A 23,541-nucleotide genomic window follows, 5' to 3' on the forward strand; every position below is an offset into this window, starting at 1 on the left:
TACACCTTTGACATATATTTCCAAGGATCTAAAGATTCTCCGAGCTCAAACGTGATTTCCGTTATTTTTCAATAGACATTAGCCCCTTTGGAAAACCGTAAATTGTTAGCGCGCTGTATGAATTATCTTCGCATATCTTTGCACTTTTCATATCTTGTGTTTCACATATCGGTCGCGCGTTTAATGTCGATAACGCATTATCTAAATTATCTCCGTCGTATAAAGTAGCGAACGTCAGTACCGACGATTGACGACTGATCAATAATCCAGGAACATAATTACGAAATAAAAAACTGCAGCGTAAACGTGCGCTAATTGCTTGAAAAATTGGCTCCGGGCTGTTCGGTTGTTCCGGTATTCTCGTACCGGGCGTTTCACACGAGACCACGCGCGCAACACACACGAGAAGAGGCGTGAAAATTTTTAAGATGGCGTCTCCATTATTGGTTTACGCGGAACAACGCGATCGGGTTAGCTGCTGCGCTTGATTGATGCGGTGATACTGTCGCGTGTCATTTGCGCTCCGGGATATCGTGAATATCGTTAAAACTGTGACACATGGAGAGGAGGATGTCGGAACAGGCGGCCTCGCAAACGCAAACGGAAACCGTTTCCGAAGCGGACGTCACTGATTCCGGATCGCAGGTACGTATGCCCCCTTCGTCGTTTCGAGATCCTCGTCGTGAGATAAACGCTCTCGCGCGATGGACAAGTTTCCGCATCGTTAAGTGCGTTTCAGTTCGGCGTGAACCAACTTGCTACGTCCGTAACTAAATACCACAGTCCGTGCTCGCACGACCAGCGTGGATCGCATAAATCGATTTGTCTTCGATTTCGCGACCGCTATTGTTACGTGACGCGCCAATATAGTTCTAATACCACTATAGTTCTAACATGATTTTTTATGCGACATGCAACACCGATAGTTACAACATCGTGAATCATCACAATTATCACTCTGTTTTATCATGCTGTTCATGTAAACGTATATTACCGGATATCACCGAATCGGTTTCAGCCGATGTGTCGTGTAAACACAGTCGTCACTGGCGATATCGTCCGTGACGATTTACCAACAGACCGAATGTGCAATTACGCTTCGAAATCAGATTTTTGCAACTCGCTATCTCCGATACGCGACTTTCAGAGAGCGTTCGAGTATCCTTGATATCCGCGATATCTCGACAACTTTTCCGCGCCGACAAGGTTGTCGTTCCTAACATCGTGTCTTGAGAGCATCTCGACGATGCGGAGCATATTTACGATTTTCTCGCGAGGCTACACCGCGAACAAGAGGTTCTTGATATGCGGACACAATCCGAGGAAGCACCGACGGCCGTTCAGCACTACTGTCGTCGAAGACGATCGTTCGCCGTTGAGCGGGACACGAGTTCTAGATCTGACGCGGATCGTAGCCGGTCCCTACTGCACGATGATCCTGGGAGACCTCGGCGCGGAGATCCTAAAGATCGAGCGACCCGGCAGCGGAGACGAGGCCCGCAAGTGGGGCCCGCCGTTCTTCGAGGGGACGCGCGAGTCCACCTACTTCGCGAGTGTCAACAGGAACAAGAAGAGTGTTTGTATTGACTTGAAGAGGGGGAGGGATGTTGTGTGTGAATTAGCACGGGAGTGCGACGTCCTGGTGGAGAATTATGTGCCGGGCAAATTGAGCAGCATGGGCTTAGGGTACGATGATATAGCCGAGGTGGCACCGCGCCTTATATATTGTTCGTTAACTGGCTACGGATCTCAAGGGCCGTACGCAAGCAGATCCGGTTACGATGTGATCGCTGCATCTTTGGGAGGCCTCCTGCACATCACCGGGCCAAAAGACGGGCCGCCATGCAAGGTCGGTGTGGCGATGACAGATTTGGCGACAGGCTTGTATGCTCATGGAGCGATCATGGCAGCTCTACTGCAGAGATCAAGGACCAACAAAGGCCAATGGATACAGTGCAATCTTCTATCGACCCAGATCGCAAGCTTGATAAATATCGCTTCGAATTACTTGAATGGTGGCAAGGATGCGACAAGGCTGGGATCCGAACATGAGAGCATAGTTCCGTACGAAGCTTTCCCAACAAGAGACGGGTATATGACAGTAGGAGCGGGGAGTGATTTGCAGTTTGTGGATTTGGTGAAGAGATTGCAGTTGCCAGAGCTAGCCGATGATGAGAAATTTCAGGATAACACAGCTCGAGTTGAGCATAGAACAGAACTACTTCGAATTCTTAGAGGCACGTTCGAGAAAAAGACGAATCAGGAGTGGTCTGCGGTACTCGAAGGTGCCACTTTTCCTTATGGAGCGGTAAATTCTATAAGAGAAGTGAGTTAATCAACTCCGTTTGAGTTTGACGCGTTATTCAGAATACAATAAACTTCCATTGTATTAAATTTGGCATCTAATTTCCAGGTATTTGACGATCCTCACGTTAAATATACACATTTAGTTCAAGAAGTAGACCATCCAATCACAGGCAAGATGAAGCTTGTTGGACCACCTGTTACATACAGTTACGCCACCAATGCAGTGAGATCACCGCCACCAGTGTTGGGACAGCATACAGAAGAAGTTTTAAGAAATATATTAAAATATTCCGACGATAAAATAGAAAATTTAATGGCACAGAAAATTGTGGCAAAATAATCGACAAATATAATGCATTTTTATATATTTTTACAAGCCATTACATAGGAAACAAATATCGATTTTACAGTGGAATAACAGTTCTAGAAACTTGTAAATATTATTACATTTATCTATGATAAGATTCTGAGAAATTTCATTATAGAGATTTCACAGATTGGTTACTGATGGTAGATGTGAAGTACACGGCATATGATTAATCGCACGATTTATATTATTATATATTTTTTATATTACATGTATTATATATTCGTATATATTTATAAATGTAAGGTATAAAAATGTTGATTTATGATATAGATTTATAATTAAGTAAACAAGTAAAATAAATATTTATATAAAATTTTCTTCGTTTTCGTATCGTAATTGATGAATAGACATAGATAGGTAACTTCAATTAAAATAGATGTTGCCGATCTATGTGGTATATTAACATTTTTAAATCAATTTAATGAATACTACAAACCTGCAATGTTTTTAACTACCTCCTAATAACATTCCCTATATATTAGTAGTTTAAAATATGCTTTATCTGGATAACGATTTTCTGGAAACCGTTTTATCATGTCACAAAGATTTTTATAATTTCATCCTGCAGGATGTACCTACTGTACGATTACGTCTACGAAAACCAAAATCAAATAAGAAGGTTCAATGGACTCAGGGAACTGTTGATAATGAACATTTGAATAAGAAGAAATCAAAATGTGAGTTTGTGCATGCAATTTATTTATAATTATCGAATTTACCCGACAAAAATTAAATGCTTTTATTTACACAGGTTGTTGTATTTATGAGAAACCAAAAAATTTCTTAGAAAGTAGTTCCGAGGACAGTGACGACGAATGTGAACATTGTCATGGACATAAAGATGCTCACAAGAAAGTCTTACCTAAAGCTGGAGATAATACTCAAGCAGGGGTGCCATCACATCCTGGTAAGATTTTCACACCAACTAAGTGCGTTATTGTTAATGTCTTTTTGGTTCTACATTATGCTTCTTTCTTTTTTTACAGAACCGATTGCAACAGGTTCAACATAAATATATGCATGCTTATTGACAACTCTTCGTCCTAAATGGGAAATAAATCTCTTTATGCTATTTCTTGCATCTCAGTGTCATACAGAAGAGATATGGTGAATTGTAGGTAGGTACTTAAATTTCGCACGATATAATACGAGAGAAGACTGAAACATTATGAGATACCGATTGAAATGCTGCATATATTTTTTTTAGATATGCAAACACTTTAAATATGATTCTGCACTAGTACATACAGCATTTGTATTGCGATGCTTCAGCGATGACGCACGGACCAATACAAAATGTCCAGTCTGTTAATTATATATAGATCATGACATCATGAACATAGTAAATTATTGAATATAAATATAATTAGAAATATCGTAATTAATATCATTTAATTATCGATGTAATTAATGTCATTATCGAGTTCTCTGAGAAATAATTCAATCGCCACATTCCTTAAGTTTATACTCGAATCAACGTTATTTTGTTCATATGTACCACTTGTTAATTAATAGATACAATAATGTGTTATAAGTAAATATATATTATAATGTTAACCTATGATCTTTATTAACATTAATTATAATTACAATATTTATTCATACATTTTATAATCACCGAACCAAGTTTTAAATTATTTTCAACTCAAATGAAGATTAGAAACATATCAAATTTTATTTATTTTTTGTTATTTTTATTTATGAAATTATTGTTTATATCATTTTGTCATGAAATATTGCATTACAGTTTCAGAGAAATGAAATGTAGTATTACCAACACACGACGTAGAAAGGCTAGAAAATAGTGAACATTCACATTTATTCATTGTTTCCTTCATTCAGCATAAGTGTAAGCAAAATTTACAAATACTTCAAATATACGTAAAAATGTAATCGGAAAAGAAATAAAAAAGAATCCAGTATTAGATCTTACACGAAGAAGAGCATAACTACACAAAGTCTAATTCTTGCACACATTCATTGAGAATTCCAAATATAGTTTTATCAGAAGAAAATTTCTGGATTTGTTTTACGATGCAGTTTATACAAATATAAATTTTATATTCGTATTTAATTTTAAGCTGATCATTTAAAAATGATTATATCGGTCCATATTCTGAATTTATTTTTATCGATAAAAGTGCCTTAAACCTGGCTTCTTAGCCAATCACTTGGTTTCTATGATACTTTTAGAGATACTTTTATCGATAAAAGTGAAATTAGAATGTGGAGATGTCATTTTCGAGCGATTGATGCAGCTTTAAGATTTTTTGTCAAGTACTTCCTGATCTCTTTCTTCACTGTAACAATAGACACGACAACAGTATATTTCTTCGTGATATACACATTTTCAACAACATTTTTCAGCAATTCTTTTTAAATAATGCTCTCCTAGAGTGAGATTCTGTAGCACATTACTATGAAACGAAAGTTTGTATGTGCACACACTTGCATAATCTCAGATAATCAAAAATATATTCCGATCATTTGTGCCTTTACAATAATAGTACTCTGGACGATTATATATATATATTGTACAAACATATATGTATATATATGTATACATGTACATACATGTATATATGTATGTATATATACATGTATATACATACATGTGTATATGTGTGTGTGTGTATGTGTGTATGTATATGTGTGTGTGTGTGTGTGTGTGTGTGTGTATATATATATATATATATATAACAAACTTAAGTGCAAAATAATTTTTAAGAGAATATCATTAGGATCTTGTACAAATAAACACTTAAATTGGAAACTTGATGGTTGTTAGTCAGTCAACGTTGCAGCTGCTTTTCTGGTACCTAAGTCTTTTTCGCACTTCTAACCCCCTGGGATAACTGTGTTCATCTAAACCTAAGGCCTTCACCATAGCACGACTCCTCCATACCTTGACTGTATAGTCATCACTGGTTGTAACTAACATTTCAGGATCGCGTGGGTTAAAAGCCACGGAATTGACAACATCATTGTGAGGGAATTTTGCTAAACAAACCCCGTAATGTCTATCCCATAGGTAACCGTGCTTATCCTCCGCACCGCTGAAACAAGATTTTGTTTGGTGCTTTAAAAGTATAGGATTTTGTACCGAATTATAAGCTGATCGATTATCAATCATATATAATCGGATCATTACCTTGCTACATATTCATTGCATACATCCAAAAATATAAAGAAACATTCGTTATTAGGCGTGTACGCCTTGTGTGCCCTTAGCATGGTTCCGACTTGCTTCAACGTTACCAAGTCGATCACGTGTATGTCAATTTCTTGAGCTATCGGTGGTGGTTGTAACGGATTAGTGATAACATAACCCGTTGGCCACGGCCTTGTATTCACATAGAGATATCTGAGAACGTTATGCATAATTAGCTGCATTATAATGCATCTCAAGTGAAAGTACATTCATATATTTTAGCAGCGCCAACAATACTCAACATCTTGTGACATCGTCGTTAACCGACCTGTGATCGGGTGAAAGTCCCATTCCGATGATATGACCATGAAGATCGATCAGGTGGTCTACTTTGTCGAATCTATCCGCCACCGATTCGTAGTCCAACCAATTAGTATCCAACGACGCGGTATTCCGTCTCTCCCGCTCCCTTTTCTGCTGAGCTATTCTCTCGCGCAGCGACGGTCCTGGATCCAATCTTCTCGGGAAACTGATCAATTTAATTCTCTTAAAGCCAACTTTATGGGGAGTATACGTCTTTGAGCCGGTCGTGAAAATGAGAAATTTTTCGGGGTTATTCGCCAGCTCGTCTGTGTCACATTCCTCGGTCACCGATGATTCTGTAAATCCGCGTATTTTCTATCGCATACCTTGCACATATACACGCTGTATATACACGATACACGTTGTATATAACGATTGTAACTTATTTGGTTGATATAAAATTTCCTGCCGCATTTACATTATGCCGTATGACTTTCCTACCTCCGGACTCACTTTCTTCTTCCCACTGCGGATTCTCACTCTCGCTGTCGCTTTCATTCGCCTTCTTCTCCATCTCAACCTGCCTGTATTCCTGGTTGTACTGTATAGGACTAGCATAGTCAAAACCATCACCAAGTTTTCTCCAATTCATAAATCCACCTTCTAATGTACTATATCTATTATATATGTATATTTCACGATGTTAATCACTAATGTAATCGTGTGTGTGTATATATATATCTCGTTATACATAGAGAAAAAGAAAAGGTTCATACTGCAATCTCGACGAGGCGTGGTGTAGCACTACCGGCTCTTCCTGCTGTTGTTGAGAGCTATTGCTCGGTGACAACAGATCCTTATGGCTCGGCGGATTTCCTTTCTCCTCCTTCATATTCGAGGATGACGGTTGGTTCTGTTGTTCCGTAGATTCGGCTGGTGTAGGTGCTAGACAATTTGCAACCATAATAGCTCTGATTGAGGAAGCATTTTCATTGTAGAACCTGAGGATCATTACACAATTATGCGAAAACAGACACTCGACTTGAGAAACTCGAGAGAAGGCGATTATTCATGCGTATAACAGGAAGATTAAACCAATCGACTGAGAAAAGTTCACTTCACTTAAAAAGCTGCGTCATAATAGGCACATGTTCACTAGCAGATTCCTGATTTGCTTTATTGAGCCAAAGCACACTTGTACTGACCAAATGTGCCAACCAATGCAGATTTCCACTCACAAGGTAACGTTCGCTATACCATGTGCCAAATATGTCATATGGCTTATTCACTACTCTGCATTGGAGGTCAAAGCCAGCTGCGGACAAACAGAAAACATGTATATGTCTTTATTCGTGCAAATTGAGAATTAAAGGTTTTCCTTTAAAACCATTAAAATATCTTTTCATCGTCCACCGGTTTTATCGTTTTTTTTTTATCATTTATCGTATAATCTTTTTATCTATAACACACGAATTTTTTATCTATATTTTCATTTTTTATCGATATTTTTTACACTTAATCACTTGCTCATACTTACGTGCTACTCTAAACACTGCTATTTCTCCTGAAGTACTATGAGGCGTACCAAAATGAACACCAGACACAAGAAGTAAAGTATCTGTACAATTGAATTGAGAAAACTGTGTATACTTCCAACTAAATGTCTTCATATCGTGCAAGTATTTTATGGTAACAGGATGCTGACTTTGCCATACCTGAAACAATGGTGTGCATGATAGTGTGTACAATCTGTATACAAAGTGAAAGGATATAATTACAATTAATAGATAAACATGACCTACAAAGATATATCCATCTTTTGAGCAGGTTGCAAACATTTTGCCATTATGAGAGAAGCTCACATGTAATACTTGATGTGAATGCTCCTTGAGAATTTCAGTTTCTATTAATGGAGTATGATATGCTAAACGTTTAAATTCTCCTAACCAAGATGTTTTCCCTAAAAGAACAATGATATTCCTGAATCAAATGAGAAATAAAACATAAACACAAGACAAAATATCAATACAAATATATGGATAGATATAAATAAATATAAAGCAGATTTTTCTGTATAGTAGCCTTTTTGGAACATCAGAAATATATCTGTTGTGATCAAATATTTCATTATAAATTATAAGTAGAAACAATGCAATCTATTTATTGCAAAATTTATTTCAATCTACTGTTGCTTGCATACATCTAAATCTTATTGACTTTTTATTTTTTATTGTTATTGTGTCTTCATTTCTATTGTCTTCATATATATATATATAATAGATATAATTATCCTATATAAGACATATATATATATGTCTTATATAGGATAATTATATCTATTTAACTGAATAGAGCAGTTTAGCCCAGAAATCGGAACAATTTTTAGAACTGGACCACAGCATGAATTTACATCATGTTTATTCACATGTAAATGCACTAGTATGTTATTTTCAAACGTGTAAAAATACAACCACGTCAAAATGCCATGAATATATGACAAGACATACCTGGCATGATGCCGACATCCGAGTCTATCTTGTATGTCTGGTAAAATAAATCTTTCCACAGGAATTCATCGTGTGACACCCTGTGCCACGATCTGCACACCTCTCCTGCGGTCATTAGCTCCTTCGGCGTTAAATATTGGAAGATATTCAATAGAATCGAGTCGGGCATGTAATACCAATTATCGTCACTCTCACTTTGTTGCGACAAGCATTCGCTGATGTTGTCCGACTCGCTGATATTTTCGTCGACTACCTGACGGTCGTCCGAGGTATTCTCGACGCCGTCCATCGTCGAAATGCGGAGGTTTATTTACTGAAACAGCTGATACCTGTCAGCGACACTGCTGGCAGTACCCTTCGTGCCGAGGATACACGAACTCGACCGAGGTTAGAATTGGTTAGAATCGCGCGCAGCTTTCACGAACGAGTACGTCGTGACTGCAGACTTTCTAGGTAAGTAGCACTGATCGTGACGTAATCTTAGATATACACACACACACACACACATACACTAGAGAAGGCAACTGAGCGATGTAACGTGATGCAATTAAAAAAGAACAGACCTTACATAAGAAATGTAGGACTCTTAAAATACGCACTCGTTCAAATCCAAGAATGGGTATGTACAAATTATTAGGGCTGCGTTCCAATATTCACTATCAGTGCTGAAAATCTATAGTACGTAATGTAAACTATAGATTTTCAACGCTGGCAGTGAATTTTGGAACACAGCCTAGATTATCGCATAAATCGAAAGTGTCGATTGGCTATCGAGTAGAAAAATTCTAGAATCTAATTCGTCCGTTCTAATGGCCCCATACAAAACATGGAAACGCTTACTGCGTGCCAAGAAACGACGCGATAGCCAATCAACGTGCTGTTTTTCCATGAGGACTGAAAGTTTATTGGCTACGCGTCACTTTTTGCCACGTTTCGGCGTTCTATGTGTAGGAACCATAAGGATATATATACACCAATCAATACATGTGTTCCTTTGATTTGGACTTGTATTCTCTGCAATTTTTTATTTCCTTTTCTCGCCAAGCTTATATATAGGGGTATTATATATAAAATTATCGATGTTTGAAAAACAACGATGTTAGCTCATTGAGGATGCGTCGTACGAGTTTGTCGGATGTGCCGATTGGCTATCGAATAGAAAATTTCTAGAGTCCCTATCATTTTCTCTATATATAATACCATCTTCAGTGGGGGAACACCGATGATTTTGACCATCCTTATTCATATATATACTTATTTCATTTTATCTAAGAAAACGCGTTAGAGTGCAACTAAAAAGAACAGATCTAGATATCGACACGTAACTTTTCCCCTAGGAAACATATAAAGAGATATTTTCAAATTAGAAAATTTACACTTTTCACGAGCTCACGTCAGAGAAGAAGATTCATGATCATCCCACAGTGGGTTATGAATCTTCTCTTTTAGCATGAACTTGTGTAAAGTATAAATTTTCTAATTTGAAAATATTTCACGTTTCCGCCCTAGGGAAAAAGTTACGTGATCAATATCTTAGGTTTGTTCGTTTTCGCTGCATCGCTGAACTAGTGCAATAAGTTGAAGTGAGAAAACATATACTTGTCTCGTTTCAACTTATTGCATTAGTTCAGCGGTGCAGCGAAAACGAACAGACCTCTTATTCCTCGTTAAGGAATTCCTAACCTGTTTTAAACCTAACTCAACGTGACCTAATTATTAACTAACGTTACATGGTTTTCCGCTATTGTTGTTTTATAATTAAGTTAGTAAGTTGAATATTTGTAAAAAATTAATTATAAGGAATTAATAAGAAAGAATTACTGTAGAAGTATATACGTTAGAAAATTAAAAAATTGTTCATTTACAGGGAATGATGTTCAATAAACATTAATATTTAGCTAATAGGATGTGTTTTTAATTAATATCTCGTGTTATAACAGAAAGAATAAGATGTTGAGTGCAATTTTGAAGCATCTTGTTCCTGTGAAACCTTTGTTAACTGATATACGATCTATTTGTAAAATATCACAACAATATCTCAAACATAGCAAAAATGTATTTTCTATGGCATTGACAGTTAGAACATTCTTAACAAGAAGTGCAAGGTAAAATATAATTAATTACAACATATTTAGATATAACGGCATATTTAAAAAAAAAACATTTCTTTTCATACTATTTTAATCATGATTATTAGTAAAATTGATATGTGTTGTAACATACAAGATGTTCGTAAAATATTGTTATTCGCTTGTATTTATAAATATGAAAAGATAAAATAAAAAAAAAATATATATATACAACATTAAAACATCAATCGAGTTTTGTAATCGTTTGAAAATGTGAGTCATCTAACTATATTATGAAAAAAATATTAAACTACAAACTTAATATATTATAATTGACAGAAATAACAATAATCCTTAGGCATTTTGTATGTTTTCAAGTTAGAAATATGAAGAAGTTAACTGATAATATATATTTTACCAAATAATATTGAAAATATAGGATATCCGATGGATTAATACAATCAACAAGATTATTCAAACCTAATAAATTGCCGCAAAACTTGTTAGTACGGCATCAGCAAACGATAAAATTGGACATAGATACGAATGTATGCAACAATGTAATCTTATACAAGAATGAAAATCAGAGATATGTATTGAAAGTTCATTTTGTAGCAATTGCACAATTTGTTTGGTGGTCGACAATAGCTTTTTATTCCTATAGGGCATCTTTTTGGGATATTTTCTATACTGATATAACGTTGCAGCAACATCTATACAACCATCTTATAACTCATGTCTTGTTCACTTTATCAGTTATTATTGGTAAGAATTAACTTATTTTTTTTTGCAATAAACCTTTACATTTTGCATGGGGGATTTATATTTTTATCTCGTAATCGCAATTTACTACTGCATATTTTTTCAAAAAATTAAATAATAGATAATTTTTATCCTTATATTCCTGTTTATGATAATATATTTGTTTTCTAGCTCCTCTCACGTATGTTGCAGTTTATGCTTTATTTAGTCGTACTATCAGATATATTGTTCTTCACAAAGGTGGTGAAAAAGTTACGCTTACTACCTCTCATTTATGGAAAAAAAATGATGGTATACAAGTGCCTGTAGGCAATGTAAGAAATCATTCATATAAAAAAATTAGGAGATTAGTCTTATATATAAATGATATAAAGAAAAACTACGAATGATATAATATAAAAGCACAATTGAAAACACCGCAGCTCTTTTCATATTTCTCATTTGAGATATTTTTATTTTTTTTAGGTAAAATGTCTCAGGCACAGGACAGCTACAGGAATTTTTATGCTAGTTAAAGTAAAAGACAAACGTTTCTATTATCTGATTGAGAAGAAGGGAACGTTTCTAAATCCTGAACTTTTTGATTATACGTTAGGATTTTCTCAGTTTAGAAAGTAGTGTTCTTACGTACAATTGTTCATGTTGTGTATAATATATTATAGATATTAAATATTATAGAGTTATAATATCATGTATTTATACTTTGTACATGAAATATAAATATTTATAACCGTGTTCGTTGTGGATTATAGATCTCGTTAATATACTGACACATTTTAAAATAAATTATCACTAAATTAATTAATTAATTAAATAATTAATACCACAAAGAGAATCTACCGCCTTTCCGTGACGTGTTATTTTTGAGATAAAAACAATCTTTCTTACGGATTATTTATTGGTACAAAAGATGTAAAATGTACAATAGCATTGTAGATAAGAAAGAGAAATGTTAGTACAGTATCTACGTATACAGATATACGTAAGTAGTACGTTTTATTGCACTGAGATTAGTTTTTTTCCTTATTTTTCCATCGTCTTTCAAATTTTTCATGGATGTAAGTCGGCAAAGTGACTGGTATTCTAATTAATCTCAACGTTATTCTTCATACTTGGATTAATATCTTTGACTCTGTCTGTCGTAATATTTCCCCGAATATTTACTATATCGGTCACTATAGCCATCATCCTGATACTTGTCTTCAGCTTTATAATAAACTTCGGGCGCTGAACCAACGTGACCCTGCCAGTAACGTGTCCAATATAGATCTTCTGGATTTATATCATGTGGGTGTTTGGCATTTCTGAACACGTGTACGCAGTATACGAGGCTACCAATCAGTGTCAAAAATCCAAACACCAAGAATACTATTCCTAATATCCTAAAGAAAAAAAAAAAAATATTTGTATTACGAAAGGAAGTCTCATAAGATATATCAAATACGATATAATAAGATTGAGATACCAATTATTGTAACACTGTACTTTCTACTCTGCTAATCTAATAGTATAATTTTCCAAAAAAAAAATATAGATCAATATATAGTTTAATATATAAACTGATAGTTTTATGATTAACCCGTTGCGGTCCGCGCTGTATTCGCAATTTCGACCCAGCCGGTCCGCACAGATTTCGCCAATCGCTCATCCGCTTGGTACCGTTTACTTTGGAAAACATTTATGATGCTACACCGCAGCTCTTATCTTATTTCTTTTAGCGTACGATGAAGACTGTCAACGTCGACTCTGTCGCGTCATAGGACGCGTTTGAACGTAACGCTGTTGTGTCGAGTGACGCTCGACATAAGACCGCAACGGGTTAAAACAGTTATATCTGTTAATTTCGGTTTTCGTGAAATATTGCATGTAAATCGTCGTATTAAGGAAACTTGTCAAACGGCGGTTCTTACCACACAACTAGCGGCTGGAAAAATTGTATTACGATAACGAAGCCGAGAGTCACCAGAATCAAACCGAGATTGAGGAGTAACATTAGGCAACAGACGCCTTTAGTATTTGGGCAGAAAGGGTTAGGCGTGGACATGGTTTCCACGATTATACCGCCTTTCCGTGATGTGTGGGTTTTCACTGTCGAGGTGCCCGATCTGCCGGAACCATAGCTGTAATGACTAGGCGCTCTATGGTCCAATCTGGAGCTCGGCGCTAAGCTATGGCGCGATACCCGACTGTTCGTGACACAAAATACGTATTTTATATCGTTGCTTGTATTTATGAGAGCCATATATATTCAATCCCGTGTTGGATACAAATCCGACACGGACGATACCTTATGTCGGAAGTGCCTCTGTACGCGGCACTGGTGACGTATATATCTGAACCATTGTCGCAGATGCTGCCGTGCGAGGCACTTTTACGTAGCGGATGTAAACTATGCTTCGAAGATCCCGACAATACCGAATCGCGAATATTGTGCGCGCTTTTGGATCTCCTCTCCTCTTCCCTGTCGTACTTATCCGCATGATGATTCTTCCTTATTGGCTTCACCTGTAAGGAGGCACGTAATATGTCACGTCAAATAGCGAAGCAGCAGTGCGGAGTGTACTACCATAGTGGTGTGCTCGTTAGTAACGATGTACTCGGACACGGTGCGATCGGAAGGAGCTCTTTGGCTCTCTTCGCCATCCGTAGCGTAATCGCGACCTGCGTTAACGTGATATCCAGGATATCTTGAAGCGTGCATCTTGGCGCGCCTGTATCGATGCGGCGCGCGGAGGACGTTAGAGATAAATCTTCTGCAATCGATTAATAATAGCCGCCTGGCTCACCTGCAACACAGAGGTACGCACGTTTCTTGGAATCTATTGATGGAACTTCTGGCTTACGGTCATTAGAGAATGAAAGGTAGAAAAAAATCGTGCTTACTGCGAGCGTGTGTGCAATGCGATAGAGCTTGTCGTTTCCATTCTTACATATATTATGTACACTTTAGAATGAAACCTCGTGCTTCATGTATATGTGCTATTTATACCGTCAACCTGTAATAACAAAGATCTTTTGCAGTCTGGAATTATTTTGCAATCTCAAGGAGGTCGTAAGGCTCGGTATCGTATTTTCAACGGCGCATCAGTGCAGTCGCTCGTAAATCTCGTATTTATCAAGCAAGAACACGTTTCTATTCTTTGTTTCACTATCTACATGATAAATGTTGATTTGAAACAAAGTTGAGATGACATACATATGTACGAAATATTGTAAATACGAAAATATTATTTTTTATTTGTCTTCTTAGAGTACTGTATTTATGTATCAGTTAATCTAATAAGAGATATACAGAGCATAGAAAGAGGTATATAAGTATTTAAATATGTACGTATGTATATATATTTCGAATATTATTGTAAATTATTAACTTGACACTGTTGTATTTGCAAAACGAAATGGTCAGTAATTCTGAAATTTATGTACGAACCTGCACATATTAATCTTTAATATTACTTTAATAGAGAGAGTGTTATCTTTAATATAACTTTAATAGTAATTTTTAATTACAATTTTATTTTAGAAAATATTAAAAATAGAAAAATTAAAAATAGTACGCTAATCTCTCAAGGAATACATATAAAAAGTGTCCACTTTAAATATCTCAACTTTCAAACAATCCTTTTTTTTCTAATTGCATAAGCAATATTTCGATATAAACATTGCGCAGGTTTTATCGAATTCTTATCAAACTCATTTCGCCTTACAACCTCCTTAAGGAGAAACGAGTCGCGTTGGAGCTTTCGAAAATTTTCAGTTCTGCAGTGCCGTCATGGAGCGATGCTCGATTCCAGCCGCATTTAAATTGGCAATTTGAAGAATTACAACTGTCCATCGCGATTAAATGATACATTGATCGTTAGGCGTGGCGTTCCTTTAAGACGATCGTACTGCCTGCGCACCGATCGATTGCAAAATGGTGCATTATCGTGTGGATTGTTTCTCGGTCGTAGGCAGTGCCTGCGGCACGCTCGTCGCGTTGGTCAAATCCTTATTTAGTACGATGATGTCACTTGACAAGGACGTGTGCAACATCTTCGATCGGCAATGCGCGTACCCTTCGCCTTCGATCGCCCCCTTCTTATTACTCTCGCGACAGAACTCAACTTGAATATCCTTTTTGCAATTAGAAATTAGTAATCGCTCTCTATAAGCGCGTAATATTCCTAGAATATTATATGAATATTATTTAATGTTAAAATAATATTCTTATAATATTCTAAGAATGTTATGTAATATTTCTTAATATTATAGGAATAATCTGTTGATGTTATATGCCCATTTCACATAATATTTTTGGCATACTATAAATATGTTCTTAGAATATTAAAAAGAAATAAAATAATAATATAAAAAATATATATAAATAAAAAAAAATATATATATATGCATAATTTTTTAAATATAAAACATATTATTACATAAAAGTATTTCGATTTTATTAATATAATAAAATAATTGGTATTGCAATACATTTAAAAAAAACTACAGTTTTATATATATATACACATAGACTTTTGAATATTTAAAAAATATATAATATTACAATAACATTAAATAATATTAGCAGAATATTATTAGAATATTAAATCTAATATTCTAAGAATATGCTCAGAATATTACTTAATATTAAATAATATTGTGCGCTTACAGGGTCTTCTCTTGTAATCGCGACTTCGGAAACATCCACGAAGGATCGATTCGTGAAGCACGATACGGTAGAACAGAACGATCAGACGGTTTCGTATCACTCGTCAATCCGGGGATCGGCTGCTGGTTTTAATCTCGCGAAAAATGAATGCGTCGAAACCTGTTGATTGCGAAAAATTCGTTCCCCCGCAAACGACTGTCCGGATAGCACGTGGAGATTGGTTTTAACATTTCTGGATTACTTTCTATTCCTCGCTGTTCCCGACGCTCACGTATCACTGCGCTGCGTAACGATTCGATAAAATACCAAATGTGAAGCGGAAAGGAATCCGATAGTCGTAAAACTGAAACTCGGGGACCTCGGAGCTTTGCGATCTCGCGATTTCTCGCCTTTCCCGTCAAATCGATCTCGCCCTTTCCGGGAGGAAGAAGAAAACATTGAAACGAGCTTTTCCGAGCCGGACGGCGGAGATATCGAAATACCGTTGTCTGCAAAAATATGTCCATTTGATAACCGGTTATTAAAATCCGGCTCCGCCGTCGTTTTTCTCGCGTTATTCGCGTTACTTTTAAACAAACTCTCGGCGGCGACGAGAGATGCTGCGACGAAACGAGAGCGGGGCGCGTCGCTGTGGGCCACGCGCGGCGCGACGCATCCCGCGCGCGTGACGACACGTTGTTTTTCTCGCCCCGAGTGGTGACAAAACAGATCAATCGACGATCGAAGACGAGAAGAGACGAGTCAACGAGGGGAGACGATTCGCCACGCTCTCGGCGGCCGAAGCGCGCGCGCGCGGCACCGAGAGAGCGTCGCGGCGGCGACGACGCACGGATCTCGATCGAGGCCCGCTCGAAATCAGCTCGCGCTGGAGAACGGATCGACCGGTGAACCGATTCCTCTTACCCGCTAACAGCAACCGATTCCTCGCCTCGTGGAGACGCGCTGGCCGCACGTAGAGCTGGATCGCGACATATCGATCGCCCGCTCTCGGCGAACTGATTCACCGCCTCTGGTCCATAGCCGTGCTGTGACTCTCTCTCTCTCTCTCTCTTTGTGACTGTTGCGTCTCTCATGCACTTGTGTGTGTGTGTGTGTCACCAAAGAGCACTCACGACGATCGACGATCGATCCGGTGACGAGGTTCGCGCGGGCCAACGGCGTCGTCGCGCATCGCGTTCGGCCGAAATCGCAAAATCGAGACCCGATCGTCTCGTAGCGAGACGAGTCCGTCGGTCCGTCCGTCCGTATATCGCACACCTCTCTCACTTAGCGCGCGTTCGTTCGTTCGTTCGCTCGCTCGCTCGTTCACTTCCCCGCTGGAATAGCTGGAATGGTTGGTGCTCCCGAGCGAAAGGCGCATTCATCGTAACGTGCGGCTTTTCCACCACGCTTCTGCGACGCCTTTAAAAGGCGAGCTCAGGTGTAGCGCGAGTTGTCCTTCTTATGACCGCCCGCGATCGTTCGTCCGTTCCCCGTGCCGGCGGTGTTCTTCGCCAGAATACCAAATAATCGAGCTAACTTGCGAGATCCCCTTGCCTCGCGACGAGGGGCTTCGTTCCGCGCGAAAAAGCGTCGGAAGTTTATGCTTTGCAATTGTTATTTTGCGTAATAGAAAATGTGCACCTGCTTGTCAAAGAGGGGATCTCTTGCGGCCGTTGAGGCAAGAACGATCGCGGAAATCACGTCGATTGGGATGAGACGGTCAAACAAAACATATCCTTGTACAGTGCGTACGTTTACGCCGTGTATTAACGCCATCGAGTTTTCCGTCGCGTTACCTGGAAGACTACGATTTTTGCAATAATGTTCTTTTCAGGATGAGCGATCGGTGAGGATGCGGGAGAAGATTAGCATGTGAAATTATAAGGTCGGTAGGATCCAGCTCCGGAAATTCGTTATCGCATTCACGCGTTAGAAATGATTGTCATACATTTTCGAGAAGCAGAATGGAAGACTTTCCGTATAAAATAATTGCTTTATATGTGTCTACTTTAATTTGAGAGAGAATCCGATGAGAAATAAGTCCTTTATGTAAAAATCTAGAATCTACTAACTAAAAGAGAACGCAAGAGACATTCGTATTTTTGTAGCTCCTGGTACGTACGCATGCGCGCGAAATATCGTCGATGGAGAACTGCGCGCCAAACCAAAATCTTGTCTGTAAATGTCCCGACGACATATTATTATTGGTAAATATTATTCGTTTTCCATAGCTTTTTTCGACCATTACACACATCTCCTGCGAAATTTGACATTAATGGAGGGTTCATGATGTCTCAGCACGGAGCTGCTCTGCAAACGTACAACCAGGAGCTCGTTAAATGTAAGCAATATCGCCTAACCTAAAAATTAATATGGACAAATCTTAAAGTATTCGACAATGTTCAATTATCTTGTCCAGTTGTCTTGGAGGTCATTCGATTTCCTCTAAGATAACAATCAGTTCTCTTCGTTTGTACTGATCTAATTCCCGTGTAGATCAGATTAATTTAGTTACTTATATGTATACGTAATGAGTTTTTTATAGGTTTAGAAAAATTGAAACTGAGGCGAACAGAGCTCCAAGCTCAGATAGAGTCCCAGGAAGAAGAAAAGAATAATTTACAACGTGAAATCGAGAAATTGTCGTGTAAGCTCGCACTTTTGAACGACAGTCTGGCAAAGAGAATCGCGGTTAGAAACGAATATGACAGAACAATATCAGATACTGAAACAGCATACATGAAAGTAAAGATTGTATTTTTAACTTAGTATAAGTATTGTCTTCACAAAACAATATTTATCTCTTACAAATTATATTTTCGGCATTGTAGATTCTAGAGAGTTCGCAATTATTGCTCAACATGATAAAGAAAGAAGTTATAAGCCTGGATCAGACTTTAGTGGAGGCAAACAGTGACAAGCAGCAGCATCGACAATAGGATACCAATCACAACTTAAAATAAAAAGCAAGATGAATAACAGAGATATATATTTATTGAATTACCGGTGAACATTATCACAGAAACATAGTTATTATTGATTGACACGTAAAAAATTGTGTATACAAGCTTTTAGCATCATTAGTCACTCTAAAGCTAAATTACTTTATGATCATAACAAAATTTAGATCTGGGCAGTTGTAATATTAACGTGTTATATTCTATGAGACTGTGTATATTCAATATATATAATCTATTTTAATATATAATTTTAAGAAAAAAAAAAGTGATATTTTAATATTTAAATATAATGCTTAAAATAATACCTGTAATACCATAAATCAATTTTTTTATTGCAAGATATTGCAATCATTGTACGTGTGTGTACATAAGACTGATCATATATAACACGAGATCTATTCTAGAGATGAAAATATCACCAGGTATATCTTTTATATAAACAATAAATGGAATTTCTTATATGTTACTATAGCATATATAACCATATTCCCTTCAAATATGTTCGTATGCCACTAAGATTGCAATAAGTAACGTATCTATTAGGTAGTAATTTTGGCAAGAACACGCAGTGTAATGTTTGATTTTTCGCCACTCTAATGGAGAGTATATATTACTGAGATATTCACGTGTGAGTGTGTGGATAATATATCACACTTGTACTACGTTGCAAATATATTCTTACGTTAATGACTACGAATTTAAGCGTTTCCAAGAGCCTTCTGTTCGTTCCATACTTGTAGGAGCTCGTTTGGATCTCCGTACCCATGGGATGCTATGACATATTTATAATTGTACTTCGTATATTCTTTCTTATAAAAGTGAAAGTCCTCGCAATGAAACGGCTCTATTTCAGCTTTCTTTGCTACCAGGCCTAGAAAAATATCGTCGAATCTGAAATGTTTGGTGTAAAAGCTAGTGTAATACATGTCTAAGAGAGCCTCTTTGGATAGGACGTATGCACCGGCTGTGACGTACGGCGGCCATAGATGGTACGGGTACTCCTTCAACGAGACATACCACTTGGACGATTTATGCCGGTGCGGTGAGGATACAAATACGAATCCTGAAAATAGCCTAACGTCGTCTGGAAGCTCGAAATCAAAAAGCTGTCGTTTCGCTCGACTCAACACGGACGTGTTCGACCCAAGTAACTGTTTACTTTCCACACCAAAGTTTTCATTAACTTGCTTATCTTGCCCTTTATATGCATTGCTTCTCGAATTGTTGTTATCTGCCGTTTCATCAATGATGAAGCTTGCCACAGACGATCTTTTATCGATCGTTGCGTTACGCCTTCCACTTGCGTTATCAAAATTACCAATGTCCCTTTGAAAAGCTATCAAATCGGCGGAACTAATCTCCCTTTTGTGTGCGGCTAATTTCTTGGGTTCTTTAAAGTAACCTGGATACTTAGCCGGATTTCTGACAAACCTCAATGCGTTTTTCACCGATATGTACATATCGTCGTCGCAGAACATGTAAAACTTCGAATTAGAACAATATTTTACTACCCACTTGAAGCCCATCATTGTTTTTATGGTGTTGTTGTAATATGAGTCTATAAAGTCTGCTTGTACAATATCTTTGTATTTCGTCGCTTCTATTTTTAGTTTCGCTTGTAATTCCTCGTCATCCGGATGCGTGCCCACTAAGAAAATGGTTCTCAGCGGCACATCGAAGAATCTCTTTTCGTATCCCCATGTCTTACGTATGGCAGCTCTCCTTTCAAAATGTTCTAGAGCAGTTTTCACCACGTATACAACATGGAATGTACTATAGCCAGCTTCCGTGCACTTTTGGGGATTATGCAGCAGAAAAGGATACTTATATTCATTTATAGGCTCAATATTAGGCTTTTCATTATGTCGCAATGCATCCGCTAACTCTTGTATGTTGCCTTCGTATGGATAAACAAAGTTCTCATCATACGTTATTTCAAATAGATGTGTGAATGCTCCAAAAAAGTCCAGCAGCACAATCGCGCCGAAACAAAGTAGCACATACCGTGGCTTAACTTTTAATATGAATAAACACCTTTGTAAACAAGGTCGAAGTAAACAGTACATTGTATCAGCAAGAGATCTACATATTTAGAATATCTCCCTCTGCAAGCTCTGTCAGCCCTGCAACAGAAACTTTATTCATAATCGATTCTATATTTGTCATCTGTTTGGTCGGTATATATGTAGGGTATATATGTAGTTATAATTTCATAATTAAATTATATCTCTCATATCCAAATGCGAAAACCTTTGAAGGTAAATCTGGCAAAATTAGAATAGTTAGGATATATTTTGTACTTCACATCTATGAATTATAATAATAATTATGTATAATTAGAGAAGAGAGAGCTTTAATTATATAATTATTCAAAAATTTGCTAAAAATGGGCACATTATCGAATTTCATAGAAATCGATGAATAGTGTGCTTAGCACATTTATCATACCTTGTTCAAATATATGAAAGAATGCATTATATCTTATGGATAAATATTCCGTTTTAAAAATATAAATGTACGAATGCAACATTGTTTACTTTCTTATTTAGCACCATTTAACCTATTTGCTTCAAAACTGTCATAAGGGCGAAAGTGAAGAGTGGCGCCACTGCAAGGAACTTATTTGAACTAAAAAACCGATCATATTGCGGTTTCGTCATTTGATAACTGTACCGACTTGATTTATCTACTTGTAGTTTTATGCTTTGTCGTATAAATCTTTCTTAGAAAATTTTATGGTGCGACGCTTTAATATTTTTCAAATAATAGCGAATAATACTTAATTAGTTCGTATAATATTAACTGCAGCAATTTAATAAATGTTTCAATTAGTAAATTCACATCTATAAAATATAATTTCATATTCAAAGGATTTCAGACGTCTCATGTCCCAATTTTAGACATTATGTTGCCTGAGAAATCGTTATTTTAGGAAACATCGAGAAAATTTATTCCATTTATACTCCATCTATTCCATCTTGTTTTCTTAGTGTAAATAATCACTTCTCATCGCTTGCATTACGATTTCTGTTGAGTATTTCGTGTAATACTGAATAATTTCGAATGCATTTTTGTTTTGTCCGCTACTTAAAATTTTCTTTTTTGCTTTCAAGTTTTATATGTATATATGCGCGTAATTAGAATGACTACACACAAATCTCTAAAGAACGTCTTAAAGACGTCCTGAGGACATCTCTATGTCCTAAGGACATTTACAGGACGTTCATCGGTGTGCTATATGAGATGATCATAGATTATTTAATTTATGTATATTTTTACATTCTGATTGTTTTCTTTAAAATTTATTTTATAAGTAAAGTTACAATCTCCTTACAAAAAACAAAGGAACCGTGAATTTGGCGCAGGACTTTCATTCTAATTATTTTTTTTATGTAAATACATTATCGCGTGCGCCTTTTTTTGAACTTCCCAGATTTGTTTTGTCGGATGCATCTAATTTTTCGAACGTTACAGTTATCGCCGATACACACTCTATTCCCGTCGTCGAAAGTTTCCGTTTGGTTGAAAATTATTGCGGGGCGAGGAGATGCCTCGATTGTTTTTTTCGGTGTCCAAATCGCGCGCAGTATAGATGCTACCTGTATGCCTTGTCACTCGCGTTCAACACTTGTTTACTCGCCTTGTGTTTGCGGATATACTCGATGGCTCGGAAGGACGCGCAGTTTACGTTTTATTTCGACTCGATTGGCTACCGATTGGTAATTCAGAGTTAAAATATTTTTGAGTACGATTTGAGAAAGGTGTCTGTGATTTTTTTGTTAAATGTAACATCATCTATACGACAATGTTAATAAAATTTCAATCGTTGCATTACAAAATGTGTGCTAGTAATATCCTCCTTCTGTCCTATATATTTCGATTTAATTTCAAATTCGACGTCGAAGCTTATCACTTTTCTCAGAATCTATAAAATTATTATCACCATCATCATTATTATTGTTTTAACACTGTAAATATTTCTGAAGTATATTTCGTTGCTATCTTATCCGCGGACTCTTTCCTCTCCGCTTTAATTTCAAGCTCAGATCGATTCACTCGTAACGACGTCTTTGTGTCTCCTTTTTCAACAATGTTATTTTTATACTTTGCTCTTCCCCAGCGTTTTCGTCCAGGAAATCTCTTTGCGACATGGCCGGTCTGCCAGGTCTGCAGTCAATCGTTCATTGCGCGTTGATATTTGAAGAGGATCGTCCCTTCTCAGCGGCCGAGTGGTCTTTGTCGTACTTTCGAAGCGCGACGGCTGTTTATTCGCCGATTATGACGCGTACAGCTGGCGCGGTTTAGTAAATTCCTTCTTAAATTTTTTCTCCACCGTTTTGCTTAACCGCTTGCTCTTTACGGCGATTGATAACGCCGTTGACGGAGCGTTCTTCGACGCTCCAGACTTATTTGCCGTTAGTTTTTATTGATCGGTTGAGTGGAAATGCGATCGAGCGAGGGAAATGTCTTTGACGATGT

At 37.2% G+C, this 23,541-nt stretch overlaps 7 protein-coding genes across 10 annotated transcripts; 4 read left to right on the plus strand and 3 right to left on the minus strand.

Moving 5' to 3' along the window:
• Position 1: 1 nt before the first annotated feature.
• LOC106744778 (protein phosphatase 1 regulatory subunit 11) lies at positions 2-5,264 on the plus strand. Its single transcript, XM_014619808.1, has 5 exons — positions 2-645; positions 3,246-3,354; positions 3,429-3,584; positions 3,664-3,795; positions 3,885-5,264. Exons 1-4 carry the CDS (start codon positions 559-561, stop codon positions 3,687-3,689), a joined length of 378 nt encoding a protein of 125 aa, XP_014475294.1. The 5' UTR covers positions 2-558; the 3' UTR covers positions 3,690-3,795; positions 3,885-5,264.
• Positions 652-2,847, plus strand: LOC106744777 (succinate--hydroxymethylglutarate CoA-transferase). Its single transcript, XM_014619806.1, has 2 exons — positions 652-2,326; positions 2,414-2,847. Exons 1-2 carry the CDS (start codon positions 1,247-1,249, stop codon positions 2,645-2,647), a joined length of 1,314 nt encoding a protein of 437 aa, XP_014475292.1. The 5' UTR covers positions 652-1,246; the 3' UTR covers positions 2,648-2,847.
• A 96-nt stretch (positions 5,265-5,360) lies between the features above and the next one.
• LOC106744785 (F-box/WD repeat-containing protein 5) lies at positions 5,361-9,356 on the minus strand. 2 transcript variants are annotated; one of them, XM_014619821.1, is made up of 9 exons: positions 8,639-9,356; positions 7,934-8,091; positions 7,669-7,846; positions 7,254-7,446; positions 6,908-7,132; positions 6,633-6,742; positions 6,157-6,487; positions 5,829-6,041; positions 5,361-5,733 (listed from the first exon to the last, which is right to left on the minus strand). In XM_014619821.1, the coding sequence occupies exons 1-9, from the start codon at positions 8,925-8,927 to the stop codon at positions 5,466-5,468; spliced, it is 1,965 nt and encodes a 654-aa protein (XP_014475307.1). In that variant the 5' UTR covers positions 8,928-9,356; the 3' UTR covers positions 5,361-5,465. The 2 variants fall into 2 exon arrangements, with proteins under 2 accessions (XP_014475307.1, XP_014475306.1); XM_014619820.1 differs by having other exon boundaries at positions 6,633-6,808; positions 8,639-9,355.
• A 925-nt stretch (positions 9,357-10,281) lies between these two features.
• Positions 10,282-12,246, plus strand: LOC106744770 (transmembrane protein 223). Of its 2 annotated transcripts, none has more exons than XM_014619791.1 (5): positions 10,282-10,404; positions 10,506-10,743; positions 11,147-11,472; positions 11,641-11,783; positions 11,935-12,246. In XM_014619791.1, the coding sequence occupies exons 2-5, from the start codon at positions 10,589-10,591 to the stop codon at positions 12,085-12,087; spliced, it is 777 nt and encodes a 258-aa protein (XP_014475277.1). In that variant the 5' UTR covers positions 10,282-10,404; positions 10,506-10,588; the 3' UTR covers positions 12,088-12,246. The 2 variants fall into 2 exon arrangements, with proteins under 2 accessions (XP_014475277.1, XP_014475278.1); XM_014619792.1 differs by having other exon boundaries at positions 10,282-10,400.
• Positions 12,247-12,349: 103 nt separating this feature from the next.
• Positions 12,350-17,881, minus strand: LOC106744768. Of its 2 annotated transcripts, none has more exons than XM_014619789.1 (6): positions 17,024-17,881; positions 14,353-14,465; positions 14,036-14,255; positions 13,757-13,974; positions 13,380-13,655; positions 12,350-12,851 (listed from the first exon to the last, which is right to left on the minus strand). In XM_014619789.1, the coding sequence occupies exons 3-6, from the start codon at positions 14,168-14,170 to the stop codon at positions 12,587-12,589; spliced, it is 894 nt and encodes a 297-aa protein (XP_014475275.1). In that variant the 5' UTR covers positions 14,171-14,255; positions 14,353-14,465; positions 17,024-17,881; the 3' UTR covers positions 12,350-12,586. The 2 variants fall into 2 exon arrangements, with proteins under 2 accessions (XP_014475275.1, XP_014475276.1); XM_014619790.1 differs by lacking the exon at positions 17,024-17,881 and adding an exon at positions 16,121-16,987.
• Positions 17,882-18,125: 244 nt separating this feature from the next.
• On the plus strand, positions 18,126-19,150 carry LOC106744771 (Sjoegren syndrome nuclear autoantigen 1 homolog). The gene is made up of 3 exons (XM_014619793.1): positions 18,126-18,443; positions 18,648-18,847; positions 18,934-19,150. The coding sequence occupies exons 1-3, from the start codon at positions 18,389-18,391 to the stop codon at positions 19,039-19,041; spliced, it is 363 nt and encodes a 120-aa protein (XP_014475279.1). The 5' UTR covers positions 18,126-18,388; the 3' UTR covers positions 19,042-19,150.
• Positions 19,079-21,635, minus strand: LOC106744767 (beta-1,3-galactosyltransferase brn). The gene is made up of 2 exons (XM_014619788.1): positions 21,511-21,635; positions 19,079-21,185 (listed from the first exon to the last, which is right to left on the minus strand). The coding sequence occupies exon 2, from the start codon at positions 21,126-21,128 to the stop codon at positions 19,761-19,763; it is 1,368 nt and encodes a 455-aa protein (XP_014475274.1). The 5' UTR covers positions 21,129-21,185; positions 21,511-21,635; the 3' UTR covers positions 19,079-19,760.
• Between the last annotated feature and the right edge of the window lie 1,906 nt (positions 21,636-23,541).

This window comes from Dinoponera quadriceps, unplaced genomic scaffold, assembly GCF_001313825.1.
Source record: "Dinoponera quadriceps isolate SergipeBrazil2010 unplaced genomic scaffold, ASM131382v1 scaffold1471, whole genome shotgun sequence".
In the NCBI taxonomy this organism is placed as follows: domain Eukaryota; kingdom Metazoa; phylum Arthropoda; class Insecta; order Hymenoptera; family Formicidae; genus Dinoponera; species Dinoponera quadriceps.